This window comes from Mauremys reevesii, linkage group 7 (genome assembly GCF_016161935.1).
Source record: "Mauremys reevesii isolate NIE-2019 linkage group 7, ASM1616193v1, whole genome shotgun sequence".
In the NCBI taxonomy this organism is placed as follows: Eukaryota; Metazoa; Chordata; order Testudines; family Geoemydidae; genus Mauremys; species Mauremys reevesii.
Window position 1 is genome coordinate 82,825,553 of NC_052629.1, and position 20,864 is coordinate 82,846,416.

General features: G+C 42.4%; 2 protein-coding genes across 5 annotated transcripts in view; one reads left to right on the forward strand and one right to left on the reverse strand.

Annotated features, from left to right (window-relative positions):
* The window catches only part of NISCH (nischarin), a 93,984-nt gene that overhangs the window by 8,541 nt on the left and 64,579 nt on the right, over positions 1-20,864 (forward strand). The window lies entirely within an intron of this gene.
* Positions 6,572-20,735, reverse strand: TNNC1 (troponin C1, slow skeletal and cardiac type). The gene is made up of 6 exons (XM_039546406.1): positions 20,551-20,735; positions 13,470-13,500; positions 11,706-11,852; positions 9,966-10,080; positions 9,293-9,429; positions 6,572-7,375 (listed from the first exon to the last, which is right to left on the reverse strand). Exons 1-6 carry the CDS (start codon positions 20,572-20,574, stop codon positions 7,344-7,346), a joined length of 486 nt encoding a protein of 161 aa, XP_039402340.1. The 5' UTR covers positions 20,575-20,735; the 3' UTR covers positions 6,572-7,343.

Below are 20,864 nucleotides of genomic sequence, written 5' to 3' on the forward strand. Positions count from 1 at the left end.
GGCAACACCATGCCAATGCGCAGCGGCAGCCCACTGACTGTTCTGCCCTGGGGCCCAGAATTGCTATAGACGGGGCCTGTATAAATGGATTCATTGTAATCCAGCATAATTCTACTATACATCAAAAGCGATACAGATAAATAGAATATCACAGATTCAAATTTAGTAATATTACAGTATGGGCCAAATTCTGGCTAATGCAGGGTAGTGTGTGACCTTCTTACTTCTGATGGGCACAAATATACCTATCACAAGCAGTATGAAAATTTGCACCTATTCTTGAGACCAACCCTTTGTGCATCTTGCTCCCTCATGTGCTCTGTTCTAAGAGTAGCTACAGTTTGCATGGGGGCCGTTCAGAGGGAACAACTCTTGCTTCAGATGGCTGCATATGTATTTGAATATATTCATGTGGCCAATGCCCATTTCCTTGTGACTGTGCCCTTTGATGTCCTGCTCTTCCCGGCCGATCTAGAGTGGTCTGTGCTCTGTGACTTCCTAAAGCTTGTAAACTGAGCTGACAGCCTTCTTCCAACATGCACTGCTTGTCATTTTTCTACTGTGCAGGAATGAGCATCCTCATTGAAAACTTGGCCTTGTATCCATGGCTAATCCACATTTTTGTTGTTCTGTTTCAATCCTATTTGTTTAGCACCCATTCTCGGTGTGGCCAGCTCTGCACAGTTCCCATTGACTTCAATGGGAACCACCTCTGACAATCAGGCCCTTAACGCTCATGCAGGAGTTCTCTATTCAGAGATGACCATCTGGTGTCACCAGATGGTCATCTCTGAATAGAGAACTCCTCCATTGATCCACAGAACACGAGCTTCCCTGCCAGTGCCCCTCAACCCTCTGGGTCCGTTGCTAAGGTCAGAGTCCATCTCCATATCATTCAGTACTTGGTTTTGCTGCCAACAAGGTAGTGAGTTACTGCCAGTTGTGATGGATTCTGGGTTTTGTGACGCAGATTCTGGTTCATTGGGAATTGGACTGAAAGTACTGAGGGCCCAAAGTAGCATTCAGAGAAGTCAATGCAAAGACTCACCTTGGCTTTGATGGCTGTTGGATGGGGTCCCAGTTTCTTTTACATAAGCTATTTTATTTTTATGACACAAACTTTGGTATAATTTTAGAGCTGATTAAAAGATGAGAGGTTTTCACTGAAGTGCTGAAGTCATTTTTGTTTCATGGGTTTCAGTCCGGAACAATTTTGTTTATTGGAAATTTGGGGGGGGTCTTTTTTTTTTTACTTAATTTTCTTTAACTTTGGGCTCCCCTCCCTGACCCTTCGTCCCTTGTTTTCTTCCCCACTCTCTTTTTCCCCTTTATTTTGCCACTAAAAAGGGGGAAACAAAGGAGAAAGTAGATCAACCAAACCCAAATTTTGTAAACTATTTTTCCATTTTCCTTTTTGGCTGAATACATTAAACAAATGAAATTTTCTGACTTTAAAAAAAGGCCAGTTTTCAGCTAAAAATGTTTTGGTAGAAAAATGTAAATGATCTCACCCTCTTTTATATTGCTGTAACTGGAAGTTGCTAATGACAGACTGATGCATCTGGCATCTGTCTTAATAGAAAAACTGGAGGTGACTGGCAAAGCTACTTCTTTTTTGAAAGTGACTTTCAAAGGAAAACAATGAGTTTCTGTTTTTGTTTTGTTTGGTTTGGTTTGGGATGTGTATATGTGTTTTATGATATGCATAAAGAGGCCTGAAAGAGTTTGGGATTTTTTAAGCAGCTGTTGTGGAGGAAGACGGTTGCTTGGTTTTTTAATCTTAGAAATATCAGGATGTCAAATCTGATCTCTGTTTTTGCTGGAGATAACTGAGTCTGAGGAGATAACTGGGTCTGTGGATGAGGGGAAAGCAGTGGATGTGTTATTCCTTGACTTTAGCAAAGCTTTTGATACGGTCTCCCACAGTATTCTTGCCAGCAAGTTAAAGAAGTATGGGCTGGATGAATGGACTATAAGGTGGATAGAAAGCTGGTTAGATCGTCGGGCTCAGTGGGTAGTGATCAATGGCTCCATGTCTAGTTGGCAGCCGGTTTCAAGCAGAGTGCCTCAAGGGTCGGTCCTGGGGCCAGTTTTGTTCAATATCTTCATTAACGATCTGGAGGATGGCGTGGACTGCACTCTCAGCAAGTTTGCAGATGACACTAAACTGGGAGGAGTGGTAGATATGATAGAGGGTAGGGATAGGATGCAGAGGGACCTAGACAAATTAGAGGATTGGACCAAAAGAAACCTGATGAGGTTCAACAAGGACAAGTGCAGAGTCCTGCACTTAGGACGGAAGAATCCCATTCACTGTTACAGACTAGAGACCAAATGGCTAGGAAGCAATTCTGCAGAAAAGGACCTAGGGGTTACAGTGGACAAGAAGCTGGATATGAGTCAACAGTGTGCCCTTGTTGCCAAGAAGGCTAATGGCATTTTGGGCTGTATAAGTAGGGACATTGCCAGCAGATCGAGGAACATGATCATTCCCCTCTATTCAACATTGGTGAGGCCTCATCTGGAGTACTGTGTCCAGTTTGGGGCCCCACACTATAAGAAGGATGTGGAAAAATTGGAAAGAGTCCGGCGGAGGGCAACAAAAATGATTACGGGGCTGGAGCACATGACTTCTGAGGAGAGGCTGAGGGAACTGGGATTGTTTAGTCTGCAGAAGAGAAGAATGAGGGGGGATTTGATAGCTGCTTTCAACTACCTGAAAGGGGGTTCCAAAGAGGATGGATCTAGACTGTTCTCAGTGGTACCTGATGACAGTACAAGAAGTAATGGTCTCAAGCTGCAGTGGGGGAGGTTTAGGTTGGATATTAGGGAAAAACATTTTCACTCAGAGAGTGGTGAAGCACTGGAATGGGTTACCTAGGGAGGTGGTGGAATCTCCTTCCTTAGAGGTTTTTAAGGTCAGTCTTGACAAAGCCCTGACTGGGATGATTTAGTTGGGAATTGGTCCTGCTTTGAGCAGGGGGTTGGACTAGATGACCTCCTGAGGTCCCTTCCACCCCTGATATTCTATGATTCTATGGAGGTTTCTTTGGATGACTCAGATATGTCGGAGTTTTCTCACCATTTAAATGAAGGAGGACAGAGAACTGAATCTTCAACAAAGAGAAATTACTCCCAGGAGGTGAATAGGTGTTAAACACCTTGAGTTTTATTGTTTGCAGTGGTGGTGTAGGCATGTTGGTCCCAGGCTATTAGAGAGACAAGGTGGGTGAGGTAACATCTTTTATTGGACCAACTTCTGTTGGTGAAAGAGACAAGCTTTCCTGTTACACAGAGCTCTTCTTCAGGTCTGGGAAGGATACTCAGAGTGTCACAGATGAATACAAGGTGAAACAGATAGTTTGGCATAAGCAGTTAACACATCAAAGGGACCATTCAAGGTGAAATGGCCAGTTAATACCCTTCCAGTTATAGGACAAAAAAGGTGTTACAGGTTGTTGTAATAAAACATAAATCCAGTATCTCTATTAAGACGATGATTTTTAGTGTCTAGCGAAGTTATAAATTTAAGCTCCCAGGCTAGTCTTTTGAAAGTGTTGTGCAGGTTTCACTTGAGGATGAGGACTGAGAGGTCAGATCTAGAGTGGTCGTGTTGTGAAAATTGTTCACCCACGGGTGATATGGTGTTTTTGTCTTTTTATCATTTTTCTGTGAGTTCATTCTTGAACCAGACACTTCACCTCGAATGGTCCCCTAGAATATGTGTTAAATACTTCTGCTAAACAATCTGTTCCACTTTGTATTTAGCTGTAACACTCTCAGGACCTTCCCCAGACCTGAAGAAAAGCTCTGTGTAGCTCGAAAGCTTATGTCTCTTACCAACAGAAGTTGGTCCAGTAAAAGATATTACCTCACCCACCTTGTCTTACCTTGAGTTTTAAAATCACTTCCCTCCCACACACCCCACTTAATCATGTTTTACTTGTTTGGCTTCTCTGATGTTACAAACCTAGACACAGATCCTGCGAAGGCCTACTCACATGCGTAACCAGTGCTTAATTTGTAATGAAAGAGGTGCCAGGGCTCAAGCAATTTTTTAACATTCATAACTGATGTAGCAAGCCCAGAGATGCTAGGGCTATGAATTGCCAAGCCTAGAGGTGCCAGGGCTCAACCCTGGAAAGCCCTGGCACAAATTTAAGCACTGAGCTTTACATACAGTGCTGTAAGTTAAGCAAAGCATATATGTGGATCATTACAGGACAGGTGCTCTCCTGGATCTCCAGCAGCCAACAGGGCCTTTCAAGTAAAACAGAGTAGACAAGGCTGAATTTCCAATGTAAAATACAAACAACCAGGAAAGAAATATATGTGGCCTTCTTCATGCCTCAAAAGAAGCAATATAGGACATAAACCCAATTTTTATTTTCCTTTCCAGATCACCTTTCAGACTCGTTTCCCATTTTGTATTAAAGTGGCAATGCACTCATCTAAAAGAAGAGAAATGCATAGGGTGGGACATAGGCCACTCAGCTTTGCATACATTTTAATTTCAGATAACTAATCATTTAAATACTTTTTTTGTTCTTAGCTAGAATAAAAACATCCTAGAGTAAATTGCATGCTGAGAAACCAAGAGCTCTTTCTCCCTATTATCAAAATCACTAGGCAATTTCTGACAGGCCCAGCGGAGAATTCCTCCAGCAGTAGTATCTCGATCAATATTTAAGGCACTGAGCAATGCAGCTCTCTCAGCCTGTGGATGTTTCTGCTTTGCTTGGGTAAATGTTTGATTTTAGCGACATGAAAGCAATGTGAGAGCTGAGCTGTGAATGTTAATTCAATGGAGATAAACAGCATGGCTGAGTGATGCATGGGAGGAACTGTTAATGCTACAGGAATGTGATAATCATCTTCTCGGGGGAAAAAATATTCCTTGGGACCAGGGCCAGCTCCAGGGGTTTTGCCGCCCCAAGCAGCCAAAAGAAAAAAGAAAAAAAAAGCCACGATCGCGATCTGCGGCAATTCAGCGGGAGGTCCTTTGCTCTGAGCGGGAGCGAGGGACCCTCCGCCGAATTGCCACTGAATACCTGGATGTGCCACCCCTCTCTGAAGTGGCCGCCCCAAGCACCTGCTTGCTAAGCTGGTGCCTGGAGCCAGCCCTGCTTGGGACCACTATTAAAGAGAAATAAGGGATGGAAAAGGAAAGGAGATACTCCTAAAGATGTAGTCCCCTGACCCTTCCTCTCTTGCTGCTCTGACCGCCCCCTCAAATCCCTGTCTCCTAGCTCTTTGTCTTCCTCATCAGGCCCCTACATAATCTTGCCCATGTCTAGATCTCTTCTCTCATTCGCTTCTGCTCTCCACTTGCCCCTATGCCCCACCGAGTCCTCTCCCATTACTGCCTTTCTATACACTCGGGTCCTGGTTCAGCAAAGAACATAAGAGCCTGAACTTGTGGTTAAATCCCACTAAAGCCAACCGGATTTAGGCTTGGTCTACACTTAAAACAGCTGTTGACATTGCTACAGTTCCCAGGGGCATGAAAAATCCACACCCTGAGCACCGTAGCTGTGCTGACCAAATAGATGTGGCTAAAGATTGCTTCAGTCATCCTAGCTCAGGGAGGGGGAGTTCCTACAGCAATGGAAAAACCCCTTTCATTGCTGTTGTCTGCATCTACACTATGGGGTTGCAGCTGCATAATTACGGCACTTTAGCTCTGTTACCCTAGCACCTATAGTGTAGATGTTCTTTAGGCTTAAGTGCTTTGCTGAATCAGGGCCTCTCAGCTTTGCATTTCCTGTCATGCTCCCCCTTATGCTTGGAACAGTTTCCCACGTCCTGCCCAGCAAGCTCTCTCAAACTGCTCCTTCACATCCCTTCTTAAACCTGCTTCCTCCAGGGATCCTTCCTACCTTATTCTGCTCACCAATAATCTTGCCTCGTTCTCCCTTCTGTAAACTGTAGTGCCATATTCTGTCTCTGTTAGCTGAGTGTATATTTTTGTTTGGTGCCGAAACAAAGAACCAGAAAAAATTGTTTTGGGTGGTTTTTTACCCTTGGAGGAAAAAAATTAAGCACATCTAACTAAATTTCACCACAAAACGTCATTTCGAAATGAAAAGTCAGTGTTTCATTTAGGAAATGTCTAAACAAGCCATTTTGACTTTTTACTTTCATTTTTTATTCAACCAAAACTGTGTTGAGTTCAACCTGAATTTGTGGATAGTTTTTGTCCATCACAAAACTGCATTTTCCAGCAAATGAACTATTTGACGAAATTTTTTTGCCCAGCTCTAATCAAAAGCTTCTCAGGGCCGTGGATGTGCCTTACTCAGTGTTTGTAAAGTACCATGACCACTTGTGGCACAATCTCAGTGATACCTGCACTCAGTAATGGAGATTATGAATAGGTTATTTTGAGGAAAGTGAAAAGCTTTCATCCTGAGAAACCTGTCCTGCCCCCCCGCTCCCCGCCTCTGAGTGGTTTTACTCAAACCTGACATGACACTTCACTGAGCGTCTTTCATCTGGGAGTTCCTTTTGCTGGTCTTACAGCTGCAACTATAAATTGCTTCTGTGAAACAAGCAGGAATGAAATAATTACTCTAGCTTATGAATTATTTTATTAGCATTTCAAAAAGGAATCTTATTTCTGTACACATTGCCCATTTACATTGCACTTTAAATCAATGGTTGGAGGTGGAGGAAGAGTAGAGATTGTCAGAATGTTCAGTGACAGTTTAAGTGTCTCAAATCATCATTCAACTGAAGGTTCAAATGCTAATTGTTTCACTATAATATTTTCTAAGTGATGTGATTCAATCCATCGAGCGCTGGGGGCCAAATCATGGTAGCATCAAATCCAATGGCAAACTCCTAACAACTTCACTAGGAACAGGAATTTGCTCTAAATGCCAGATTCAATGTGTAGCTGTAAGAAATATGCAGGGATTGACCAACTCATAAAGGTTACATGTGAGTTCTGTGCCCTGCTGGCACAGTCTGCTGGCAATCACTGATTTTGCCTTTTACAGCTGATAGGTTCTTACTAGACTATAGGAAAAACATTCTTTACAGACTTAATGATATGTTCACTATGTTATCTGCTCCAGAGTGTCTCAAGGGACTCAAGACTTGGCTCTCTCACATTTGCTATTGCTCAAAAGAGCAACATCTTTGATAATTATTAGGTCTCTTACTTAAATATCCATGGACTGACCATCTGAGGCACTTAATAACAAACAGAGTGTATTCTTCTGATTGACACCCTGTTCAGCACTTAGTCTTCATGCTAGCAGCCAAGCGGACGCAACCACATAGACGAGATGAGGAATCAGAGGGCTTTAAAAGTCGAGGCTGCACATCGTGTTTCAGATTTATTCAACTCCCTTCATGAACTCCAGGAATTCTGCCAAGCAAGGGAAATTAAAGACGCATATTTTAGATGGCAACCGGAGAGTCAGTGTGTAGCACTTCACACTCTTTCTGGGTATCTCCAGAATCATCCTTCTTCTCTCACCCGTTTTCTCCCCTTCACAATTCCAAATGCCTAACAATATAGCTAGCTTTGCTCCAGTCATGGAGAGATTTGTTACTCCTCCTGGAAGTGCCACTAACGTGATTCAGCACAGTGAAAGATCTGCAGTACAGAAAGACTTAGAGGAGGCTTACTAGCTGGAGTCTGGGCTTAGTAGACAGGTGGTCAAATTTCATCTTATAAATCAGCATAGCCTCGCTGAAATCAATAGAGAGATGCCAGTCTACATCAGATGAGGCTCTAGCTCAAGATACCTAACGTTCAGAGCAACAACTCTCTAAAAATGCCCTGTGCGTACAATTTGAAACTGCAGCTCCCATTTTTTAAAAAAAATCATATTCACTGGAGCTGGTCGGGAATTTTAGAAATTTTGACAAAAGTTAAAACCCAACCCTTTTTTTAATGTATTTTTTTTTAAACCAGCTTCATTGAGTGGCTGAAATTTTAAAATTCTGACAAAATGTTGTTGACAAGCTCTCATGTGCATGTAATAGTTTTATTTTTCAGTTTCTGACAGTGATGATGACTCCAGAGCATGGATTGTGCTGGAGACTGGTGCCTGTGTAGGTATGATGAACAAGGCCGGCTCCAGGCACCAGCAAAGGAAGCAGGTGCTTGGGGCGGCCAATGGAAAGGGGCGGCACGTCTGGGTCTTCGGCGGCAATTCGGTGGTGGGTCCCTCAGCCCCTCTCGGAGGGAAAGACCCACCGCCAAATTGCCGCCGAAGAATGAAGCGGCGCGGTAGAGCTGCCGCCAAAGTGCCGCCGATCATGGCTTTATCTTTTTTGTTTGGTTGGTCAGGGTTTTTTTGTTTCACTGCTTGGGGTGGCAAAAAAACTGGAGCCGGCCCTGATGATGAAAGCTCTGATCCTGCAGCTTGGTGCATTCAGGTGAGTCCAGGTGCCTGCATAGAAGCCCTTTGGGGTTCTGTGAGGGCACAGGAGTCCACTTTCATGGAGTCAGTTTCAGGATCAGGGCCTACGTAATTATATTTCTCTGAAGAAGGTACCATCCAAGACTCCCCACTGTGAAATCAGTTGTGTTGTTTGTGTGTAACGGAGAAGAGAATTTGGCCACTAACCTCCTATTGTCAGGTCTCCAGCCCTTTAATGCACCCCGCGTGGCCAAGAGTTTGATAACAGCAGCCTGGCCTCAGTTTCCCTTTGGGTATTCTGAAATGTGGCCTATAGCACTTGGCCTCTCTTTACAGCTCCAGACCCTTTGTCTGCTTTACCACGTTATATACGAATTTGTATTATATCGAGTCGCATTATATCGGGGTAGAGGTGTACCTCTCACCAACCAAAGTAGCACTCATGCAAGCAAATTCAAAGGTTTGTTCTCCCCAAATATTGCACGTGTATATTTAGAAGCTATTCTGAAAGCATGGGGCTACCAAATGTCATGTTTCAGAGCCTGAACCAAACCTCCTGGAATTTGGAGAGATTGGATCCAGATCTTGGTTTTGCACTGGTTCATTGCCTCTGTAGTGGGTGGAAACCAATATCTACATCCTTCAATACTGGAGGCAGGGGGTGTAAATCTGTACCTAGGTCTGCAGCCTGCCTAATTTTGAAGCTGGCTCATACCTCTATGAAAGACCAAATCCTAATCCCATAGCCATATACTCTCAAACTTTGTGGGAATTAAAACTTGGATCTGAATTGTGAGTCTTAGGCCCATCTCTAATATATACTACTTACATCTTTTGTTAAGGTTCTGAGTTCCTGAGGACAATGGATATCCCATTTTTACTTTTAACCAAATTAAGCACAAAAACCCACCTACCATCATAGTCAATCTTGCCATCATTGTTTTTGTCTCCATCCTTCATCAATTCCTCTATGTCATCTTCGGTGATGGTCTCTCCTGTAGCCTGTAGCATGATCTTTAGTTCGTCAAGGTCAATGTATCCATCAGCATTTCTGTGCAACGACAGAATGGCTCAAAGATAAAAACCAAAAATACTGTAAATGGATGGACAACTGCACTCCATGTTACATCACTTCCACTTGGTCTCCAATTTGTTTTTTATCAGCAAATTGCCCGTTAGTGACTCATTGTCTCAGGTTTCCTGTCATGAATTGGTAGGATAAATAAATGAGGGGACACCAACTCTCCCCTTTCTGCAGGTCTCTATGGGAGTAACCCTACAGGATTTGTGTGCCTCCTGAGACAAAGAAAGCAGAGAACAGTAACTATTTGCTTCTGCTAGTGAATTAAGGGATGGTCTTCATGGACAAATAGTACATGGAGAAGTAAAAGTCTTTTGCAAGTGATGAAGACCTGATTCAGCAAACTGCTGAAGCATATGCTTTGGTCCATTTTGAAAGAGGGAAATTCTTTGATTTTCCCTGGAGGAGACATCTTTACGTACCAACTTCTGCTGAAGGGGAAATGTTAACAATAATAGCTAGCAGTGTTGTTTCTTGTTTTAGTGTATTACATTCCAGTCTCTTACTTATCAAACATTCTGAAGAGATCTGAGAGTTCCTCTTCTGATTTTCCTTTGCTGTCATCTTTCATACATCGGACCATCATAACTAAGAACTCATCAAAGTCTACAGTGCCACTGCCTGAAGGTGAAATAAATAAGGTTTAGATTACACTACAATCTAGAAGGCAATCTTCTGGGGTTTTTTTGTTTTGTTTTTTTGACAAACAGGCATATACATAAAACAGAGATTAAGCTTTTATTTAGTAATCCAGCCACAGCCTTCATGTTAGTAGCACTAAGGAGTGCGTAACAGATTATGGGATGGATTCACCACTGATTTGCACCTTATGTAGTCATTTAAACAAGTGCAAATTGGATATAAAACACAACCACTGGTGTAAATGTGTGGAAAATTCTGATCTGGTAGCATTTGACACCCTTGTTGCACAGATGTAAATTACTATGGAAGGTGCAAGCCAGTGGAGAATCAAGCACTATATTTTTTATGCTGATGGTATGTTATCATTTGTTGTTTAAATGACACTGGCAAGATATTTTCATTAATTCTTAGCTTAAATTTTCTTGCTTTTGGTTTTAACAAGCTTTTGGAAGCTTGGAACTGAAATCTTTATCAGTTTCTTTCCTAGATTGTTTTCTGCCAATCTGCACATACTGGTTTGTTATTGTGGAGTTGTTTGTGGGTATATTGTTGTGCATGTACATGTCCGCACGCTGAAGAATTTGTTTTGGGATAAAAAATCTGTACATCTATAATTCCATGGAATTTGCAAGCACAGAAGAAAAAGAAATGGTGGATCAAATTTTCAACCTATAATCTTTGACGTGTCCTCTTCTATATGCATCCTATACTGCCCTCATCACTATAGTATCTGAGCACCTGTGTCTCTTTAAAAAGGTTTGAGAAAACTCTTTGCATCCGTTATAGTAGTAATATTTTTAGTGCCTTCCATCTGTTACACTGGAATATTCAAAGGCATCTAAGACACTTAAGCATTCATTGAAATTCAGTGGGTGTCTGCGACCCTTTGAAAATCTCAGCTTTAGCATTTTATAACCTACGGTCCCAGTCTTGCAACTTATTCCAGACAGGCAGAGCTCTGCATCCACTGAGTTCTGTTAGAGTTCCACAAGGGTGGAGTGGTCCACCTGCATAGTTCAACTTGCAGGATTGGGCCATATGTGCCCACAATAGCTCTGCAGTGCAGCAATTTATGCAGTGGGTAGTGGCATCCAACTGGTGCACAGCATGCTGCAAAGCCATTGCAGAGATGGGATTGTGGCCAATAGCCTTATGGCCAATTCAAAGTCTTACACAAAATGGCATTGTATCTTTACTGTCCACGCCACACAGAATGTCCATGTCTACAGTATTACCAGAAGTGATCCACTTGCATTAACCAGTGTGGTTACTCAGTTTGTCTGACTCCAGAAGTACGAAGGAACAGGTAAAACCTACCAGAGTTTGGTTGTTTCCAAGGTGTCTCAACTTTAATTTATAAACTGATGAATGGCTTTACTTGAAAATTCTCAGAAAATTAATTCTGTGCTCAAAGAATCTACTCAACTGATCTACTTTCTCTGGTGGAAGTAGAGTGCACTCTGGTTTCTTTCATGTGATTCTTGTGCCTTCAAAGCCTGACTGCACAGTATTTAAGGTCCAGCTAATAACCATTGCAATTCTGGCCCCCTGTAAATGCTTTGCAGTGCACTGAGACACCTAGAGGATTTAAGAGAATAGCTCACCGTCTTCATCCACCTCATCTATCATCTCCTGCAGCTCCTCTGGGGTTGGATTCTGCCCCAGCATTCTCATCACCTTCCCCAGTTCCTTTGTGCTGATGCATCCGTCCTCAGCACCCAGGACAAAGATGTCAAAGGCAGCCTTGAATTCTAGAGAGGAAAAGGAGAAATGGAGGGGTTCACCCTTTTAATACGAGTTTGCAAGCAAGAAATCAGAGGGAGTTTCATTGCTGTGGTGATCCAAAAATGGACAAACTTCAACGGTGTGTCTGCAGAAGACTTTTTAGCTGTGTCAATGGAAGTCAAACTTAATTTCCTCCACCTCCCCTGCATTGGTGTGAAATCAATCATCCTGCTGGTGTAAGCTCCACTCAACACCCAATTTAACACAGTGTGATGAACCCCAGTGGAAGAACTGAGGGATTCTTTGTCAGCCATTGTAAAGTACAGGTGGAGATAGGATTACCGGATGTCCCGATTTTATTGGGGCACTCCTGATATTTGGGGCTTTTTCTTATATAGCCCTTATTACCCGCCACCTCCTGTCCTGATTTTTCAAACTTGCTGTCTGTTCACCCTAGCAGGAGAGTCTAGAGTAGACAGAGCTTAATGGCTCAAAGTTTGGATAAGTACCCAGAAGTTCCAACCAGAGGCTGCTCAAGACAATCTGCTGCCCTAGGCAAAGCTTCAGTGTGCTGCCCCCACTTCCTGCCACAGACGGGTGTATGGGGGTGTGAATTATAGAGCGCTGTAATGTGTTGCACTGTAACTGCCCTGTATAGACCTTCTGGCATGAACTAAAGGGCACCTAGTGCATGTTAACATAGTCCTGTTGACACAGGCCTACATCAGCACAAACTCGCTACCTCTTCATTCCAGCAGGGTCTAGATGGGTCCATTAGAGCTCTATACGTTAGAGAGCTTTGCACTTCACATCCCTGTAAACCACCTGCAGCACAGTGTAGACAAGCATGAGCATTTAAAAAAAATCACTTCTCCCAGAAATCTCTGTGCTGCCCCCAGAAATCTGGCCCTCAAGGCAGCTGCCTAGTTTACCTACAGCTAGAACAGCCCCGGTTCCAACTTCCCCACCACTGAACTTTCCAAGCATCTTAGCTCTACAAAATTGGGCTAGAACTCTCACGAGAACAGGCTTTGTAACAGGATTTCCGGTACTCCCTTTCCTTATTATTATCCAAGACTTTTGGCACATAACTGCCCAGAAGCCCCTGTTCAGCACAGAACTCCATTGGTTTTCAAACTAGGGTATGCAAGCTCTCATCGGGGGTACACAAGGAAAAGCCTGTAATAGCGGACAACGCACTTTATTTAGCAAGACCTGGCAAACTAATCATAGGTATATTATGACCCTATGTCAAATGGGGGTACATGGTAGACTACGTTATTTGGAAAGGGGTACGCAGCCTAAAAAGTTTGAAAACCACTGTACTAGATGTTGGTCAGACACATAAAAAGATCCTGTGTTTGCCCCAAAGAGCATTAAGACCAGAAATACCATGAAACATTATTGTAGCAATTCCACTGCCAGCCTCTTAGCCCTTTTCCTAAACTTGGGGATGAGAAGTCATTTGCTTTGCCTTGTACTTTGACAGCTGGAAGTGTGGTTTTTCACTTGTGGCAGCAATTGTTGACCCTGAGCTGGCCCGTTCAAGCCACAGGCTAACATCATGGGTTGATAGCGGATTGACTATCCATTACAGGGAGTATCTTCTGTCTACAATGGTGTCAGAGTAAAGACACACGTACCGTTTTTCTGTTCTTCTGTCAACTGCTCAACCTGTGATGAAAATAAAAAGAGAGAGAAATTCATTTTTATTAAACTTAATCATTATCATTAATTGATAGTACCACTTATATTGCACACTATTTGTTCAAAATGCTTCACAACCCTCAACTAATCTTCACAACAGCCCTTCTTGTGGAGTAAGGGGGACTTTTACCTAGATAGTTTTGGCATGGTCCCTTTTTTTTTTTTTGGCATATTGCCTTATTCTGTTCCTCTTTTTCAAATATTTTACACTCTTCTGGAGTTAACATTATTTTTAACCAGATTGTGAGTCTCAGGCATGTGGCATGATTGGCTTTTAGACAGTCAGGGCAGCATTTCATTATGCAAAGTTGGGGGACTGAGTGGGAGGAGCATTTGTCACACTTGAGAGCTACTGTGTGGTGGTTCTTCATATGGCTGATGTAGATGTAGAGCAACAACTATAATTTTACAGTTAGCTTAAGCCAGATAATTGTGTCAGGAGTAGCGCAGAGCGTCACTGTGATGCCTCCTTCGTATTTGGGAATTGGACACTGAGTCGTTATATGTTCCCTGGTCTGTTCTGGGTGACCACAGTCACACACTGGAGAGTTTTTAATTTTCTATTTGTGCATCAGGTACCTGCATCTGCAATGGTTTGTGCAGGTGCAGCTTAAGGTTGCCCATAAGCTTTGCAGAAGACTGAAGCCCAGGATCTTCTGTGTTTGGTCTTTCACAAGTTGTTTGTTTGTGACTTCTTGTGAACTCCATTCAGCTTTCCAAGCTTCATCAAGATTGATGTCACATCGTCAGAGGGTAAGCGCATGGATCCAAAAGGGCTTGTGTGACTTCAAGCAGTGCTGAGGGATGTCTTTGAGGTCCTAGTGCATGGGAAGACTTTACTTTTCCTCAATTCACTAGACTTCCTGGAAAGTTGCAGCATCGCAGCAAATGGATGGGCGAGTGATATGTGAGAGCACAGGTAGCCATGATGTTGGGATCAACTTGAGGGTTCCAGTGAAGGACATCAACTTGAGGGTTCCAGTTGGACATCAACAAGTCAAGTGTGGCTACTTCTGGTCCATACCAGTGCACAGTACTCAGTTAAGGAGTAGACAAAGATGCTGATGCCTCCCTTCCCACCCCTCCGATTGTGCTTGCCAGTTTCTGGACCAGGTTGACCCTGGTCTTCGTGTTGGTGGCTACTTTCTTCAGGAGTGGAAAATGGCAGCCTTCATGTGGTCCACTCTATTAAGTGAGAAATAACAACTAATGCCATCAAGCCAGTGACCAAACATTGATCAACGATCTCCTAGTCTTCAGAGCAACAATGCAACTATGTGATTAATTCTATCACTGAGAGTCTTTACACCAAGACTGGATGTCTGTCTAAAAGATGTTCTAGTGTGGCACCAGATTGTTGGGTTTCATGTAGAAATCGCTGGGTGAGGTTCTATGGCCTGTGCTGTGCAGGAGGTTTGACTACATGATCATAATAGACCCCATTCGCCAGGGCAGGCTCTAGGTTTTTTGCCGCTCCAAGCAAAAAAAAACAACAACCTCTGAGAGCGCAACTGCTGAAGCAAAAAAAAGCTGGTGCCTAGAGCCGGTCCTGCTTTTCCCCTTTAGAATGTATGAATCTACTGAACTATCTATTCCACTAATTTAGGGACAACCTTCATTAAGATTCATCTTTTATAAATTCTGATTTTGGATGAAGTATCAAGGGGCTGTTGTTTTTTTGACATGTCTCCTACTGTTCAGCTCTCTTGGAGAACTCCAAGATGAGAATTTTAGGGCCCAGTCCCAGATTATTTCAATGGGAACAGGATTGGTCCCTTCAAGTATAATGGGAATGTGTTAGATTTTCTGTTTTATTGCATTGCGTTGATTATCAGAAGAACAGAGAGACTTATGTTCTTCCTTTTTCTGTTCTAGTCTTAAGTCATTGGTGCTCTAAAAATGTGCTGAAAAGTGGAGGTAATACAGAGTCTGAAGAGGAATTAAATAAGGGTAACAAAATGAAACTGCATTACTACAGTTTAATATGAAAAATCTTAGTGTGAAATTTACCCTGCCAAGTCCTTGATTAAGTAGGCTTTGTGCTTTGGTGGGAACGGACACCTGGATCTATGGACAGAATGGAGGGCAGCTCCGCAGCCCTTCCACAATCTATTGAAGTCTATGGGTACTCCCACAACCAGTGAAGCTGGCCTGTCATGCCCTTGGTCCAATCCCCAAACTCTACAGACCCATGGCCTTTGTGGGTTGCAGGAGCACTCTACTCTGCCTTATATAGGAGTAGTGGCTTTTCCCTGTCTGCCTGCTATGCATCATATGTAAATGAGTTCCTCTAGTCAAGTACTGAACTAATACTGGACTGTAAGATAATTTCCATCTCCTTTCCTGGTTATCAAGAGCAAACAAATAGTGGAGGCTTTGTGTAAATTTGAATTAATAAGATACATCTACAGGAACAGAACATAAGAACGTCAGACCAAAGGTCCATCTACCCCAGTATCCTGTCTTCCGACAGTGGCCAATTCCAGGTGCCCCAGAGGGAATGACCAGAACAGGGAATCACTGAGTGATCCATTCTCTGTCGCCCATTCCCAGCTTCTGGCAAACAGAGGCTCTAGACACCATCCCTGTCCATCCTGGTTAGTAGCCACTGATGGACCAATCCTCCATGAACTTAACTAATCATGAACAGCAAATAGGATTGTGTAGTTGAGTCATGTGCTAGTGGTCTGGACCAGTGGTTCTCAACCAGGGGTATGTGTACCCCTGGAGGTTCGCAGAGGTCTCCAGAGGGTATTCAATTCATATAGATCAGTGTCTCTCAACCTGGGGGTTGCAGCCCCCAGAGAGGTCATGGGATGGGTTAGGGGGATTGCAACTGCAGGGCCGGCATTAGAGAGTGGCAAGCAGGGCAATTGCCCAGGGCCCCATGAAGCTAAGTTACGTGCTTCAGCCCCTGGTTGCAGGGCTTCAGCTTCAGACAAGGCTCATAAGTGAAAAATAGGTTCAAATATTGCACTGAAATTTAAGTACACTATTTATATTCCAATCAATTATTTTATAACGACATGGTAAAAATGAGAAAGTCAGCAATTTTTCAGTACCGCTGTGCTGTGACACTTTGGTATTTTTATGTCTGATTTTGTAAGCAAGTAGTTTTTAAGTGAGTGAAACTTGGGGTATGCAAGACAAATCAAAATCTTGAAAGGGGTGCAGTAGTCTGGAAAGGCTGAGAACCACTGGTCTGGACAATGTTAGCACCTCTCCTCTTATCTGAACCTACTTCCCTCTCTCAGTTCATTCCTTCCTGATCTTAATGTTTCATTTAATACCACATCCTATTCAACTGGCCTGCAGAATTCGGTGGCGCTTTCAGCACCTTCCTGGTTCCTTTCCTCCAGCAGCTATCCAACTGCTACTACTTGTTGCCACTCACACTCCTCTGTCACTAGGCAGCTCTATTTTGATGCTTACAGGGTTCTGCCTTTGGTCCTGCTCTCGCAACATTTCCCTACCCCCTTTCTGAAATCAGTCTATGTCAATGGGACCCAAATCTGCAACCACTTTACCAGCCCATAACATAAGGCCAATGAACCACAGTTATTACCAGCAGCTTCTCTAGGTTCTTAGTCTTATATCCCCAGTGTTGCCAATACACTCTGTTCCTGAGCTGTATCACGATCTTAATTCCAGTCTTGAGCCCTGACAGAGCTTTATCAATGCCCCTTAATCTGAAGCTGAAGCACCCTGTTTGCTATTTCAGCCTTGGGCCTTTGTTGATAAGAGCCTTGCGAATTTCTGCTAGAAAACTGCCAAGCCTGTTGTGAGGGCAAAGGCAAAAATGACCAGCATTTCTTACTGAGAAATGTTGACTTTTACAAACCACACATGCAGAGGACAGACCAGGGAAGCTGATCCATCCATATCAGATGCAGATAACAATAGCAGCAGGATTCTTCTTCAGCATTGCATCACGAAATTTGAACCCTTTTGTCTAGCCACCCATGATGGAAGGCAAGCAGCTGCAGGCTGCTCTTCCATTGTTTTGGCAGTAAAATAGGATAGCTGGGGACTCCGAAGGTATGAGCTGTTCCTAGTAAATAAATGCCTATTGCCACTTTCGTGCCTTCCATGTAACTCAACTCTTTTGGCATGTTAGCTATTTATAAGCCCCAATGATTGAGGTGCTGGAGATAAAGATAAACCTTCTGATTGTTCCCAGGAACTGAATGGCATTGGTATTTATCCTTGGGCCCTTTTATCTGGACACTTGTCCTTGGCACTGTTCTTAGCATGGTTCAGTGGAGTTTGAAAGCGTTACCAAAATAGCTCTGCATTTGTATAACCTTATCTAGACATGAGTGAAAATGAAAATCCACTGGAGTCTGTTGGTGCATTTAGAGAAATTGGTGGGAACTAATTCAATGCTTTATTTAAATGTGTCATCAACTTGCAACAAACCACAAATGGTCAATTCCTTTGGCTCAAGCTAACCCTCTTTAACTAGTGCCTTTCTTTGTGTGCATAAATTTATAGCTATAGGAATGTACTGGACATAAATTAAATGATGGGTAACAATAATGCTAGGAAGATCAGTTCACTGCAAGGCTCTGGTAATAAGATAATAAACTATGAGGTGAAATTCAAGTGGGTTATGATCTCCCCAAGACCATATGATCTATTCATGGCCTTTTTCTTTTAGTCTCTTGTTTTGGGGGTTGACTTCTTTCATTACTGCCTCAGTGTGTAAATGCTGAAGATGCTGTCATGATACATAAGCAGTGCCATAAGGTACTGTCTTGGTTATTCCTTTTTTGGCTTTGTTCTTCATTCACTGTTTCCATCTGAAATTGTGCTGGTGAGAGCCAATCAACTTTGCCTTGCTTTAGTTACTCTCTAGATTTCTTCCAGTTTAATATTTTCTTACAGTACATATATTTAGAATCTTTTTTTATGGAATGGTCCAAGGAAATATCCTTTACACTCAGTTGTATTGCAATTTAGAACCACGTGTGTGCCCCAACCCAATATTACTTTGCCTTTGTAAATTAATTACAATACAAATGCATCTATATTAACCTGCTTAAGACAGGAATCCCACTTCATCTATCTACATTACAGTTTTTTAATGATTCTCATTAACATGGTATCTGAATGTGCCCCAAGCTAAAAAAATTGGCACAGCAAAGTCTCTACTGGACTTCATGGAGTCTTCTGGTACTCTCTCTTTCTTGGCTATAGAACACTACGCTTGGAGTAAAATGTTTGTTGGTTATGGGAGATGGCATTTTTTTGTATTTGTGGCCCTTTTTTGAGCTAAATTCAAACTCCATTGAAATCCATGGAGTTAGATGAGGGATTAATTTGGTTTTCTGGGTCTTTGACCTGTATGGCATTTAGCAGGTTGAGAGGTATGAAAGAGGCTGAAAATTGTGCATGGGAAACCTTCCTCTATCCGTCTCTTGACTCTAATTCTTCCTTTGTGCTAGAGAATGCATTCCATCCACCTGACTGACAGATCCATTTGGCTAATTGTTAGCATTGCTGGCTTTCAAAACGTTTCAACATTTCTTCATAACAATGTATGTGATGCCTCTAAACATTATGGAGCATGAGTCTAATAAAGAGCCAATTGCAGAGACATGAATTTTGTTTACTTCTATAGGCCACTTTTTTAATTTCATTCTTTTTGAGGATCTGGACTTTTGGCTCACTGAACTCAAGAGGACTGGGGTCTGTAGAATGGAGTCCCAGCTCAGTACAGGTCATAGATTAGTCTAATATGAAGAACAACTTGTTTTGTTGCCATGTGTCAAACATCAGTATCAGAGGTGTAGCCGTGTTAGTCTGGATCTGTAAAAGCAGCAAAGAGTCCTGTGGCACCTTATAGACTAACAGACGTATTGGAGCATGAGCTTTCGTGGGTGAATACCCACTTCGTCAGATGCATGTCAACGAAGTGGGTATTCACCCACGAAAGCTCATGCTCCAATATATCTGTTAGTCTATAAGATGCCACAGGACTCTTTGCTCCTGTTCCTTTAGGACATCTTGGAATTTTGAAAGAAATATCCACATTTGATTTATCTTTATGCTCTTGATTGAAATGTGAAGACCAACCTAATCAATTGTTAACTATCTGCAACACCATATATAACCCTGTAACCAACCACAAGAATCATGTACAGAACCTGGTAACACAGAATTCAAGGTAAAGGGATTCATGCAATACAGATTCCAGAAAGATACAGCTCTCATATTGTTCTGCCTCCATATCATCAGCTATTTAAGGTACATGCTGCATCTTTATTGGGGGAAGACAAAATAGTTTGGGTTTATACAGTAAGTTTGATATGCAGTGGTTGAAGGCAAAACTGCTTTCTCTTGTCTTCTTTCGAAAGCACAACCAGTATGTTTTACATTATAATTTTATGCAGTGTAGATATTAAGAACAAGGAAAGAGAAATTGCAAATCAGATCACTTATTTCCTAAGCCTTTATCAAAAGGGGTTTTCAAAATATATTTTGCAGAAAAACATTCAGCTAGGGAAGAAGCTTGGAAATGGCAGAATTTTAATACACAAAAATAACAATGCTTCAGTTTCAGCTTATTCAAATTCTCTTCAGTTCCCCATTGAAACAGTTGATCTGTCAAGTCCTGGATAAAGCAGTAATCATGCCTGATACTTCAGTAGATTTTTCAAAATATATGTAAAATTACACTTACATGCCATCTCTCTATTTCACAACACAGAACCTGGGAAAGACTTATTGCAAATAATTTAGCAGTTTATTTTTAGAAGAATCTGCTTACAAGAAGAATATTACATATTTAGAATTGCCATTGCATGAAAAATTCTATGTTCTGAACTAGAAGGTACCTTACTACATCTAACATTCCTAAGTGCATTTCATTGTTACATTAAGTACTTGTAGTGTAAAGACAGTTATTGCTGTGCCTTATTGTGGCTTTAGGAGATCAGCAAAAACTCTTTGAAACATCTTTCTAATACAACAAATGCACCCTCAGACCAAGGTAAGTTTAAACATATTACTCACTGCTGCCTTGTAAATATCATCCATGGTTAGTTACTGCTGGTCAGGAGCTGGACAGAGAGGGCAAACAGTACAGAGACAAACTTCAAGTCTCTGTCAGCTGTTCCCTCCTTCTATCCCTGCTAATATAGCAAGGTGTCAGCCCTAAATGTGGCACTCAGGGGCCGCTGCTCACCACATCAGCAATCTAATACATAACTATCAATGATACCCACTCCAAGTGAGAATTCCTCATCCCTGTGAGGAGGGGAGGGAAGGGGCATTGTGCGAGGCCGACAGCTGGCATTCCAAGGGCCCGATCCAGCTCTCATTGAAGT

What these genes read in the sequence shown, in the direction of transcription:
- TNNC1 (XM_039546406.1), bottom strand. Translation starts at nt 20,574, where the DNA reads ATGGATGATATTTACAAGGCAGCA. An exon ending in GACAGAAGAACAGAAAAACG is followed by an intron (nt 11,853 to 13,469) that starts GTACGTGTGTCT and finishes TTTCCTCTCTAG; the next exon opens with AATTCAAGGCTGCCTTTGAC. An exon ending in AGATGAGGTGGATGAAGACG is followed by an intron (nt 10,081 to 11,705) that starts GTGAGCTATTCT and finishes TTTCACCTTCAG; the next exon opens with GCAGTGGCACTGTAGACTTT.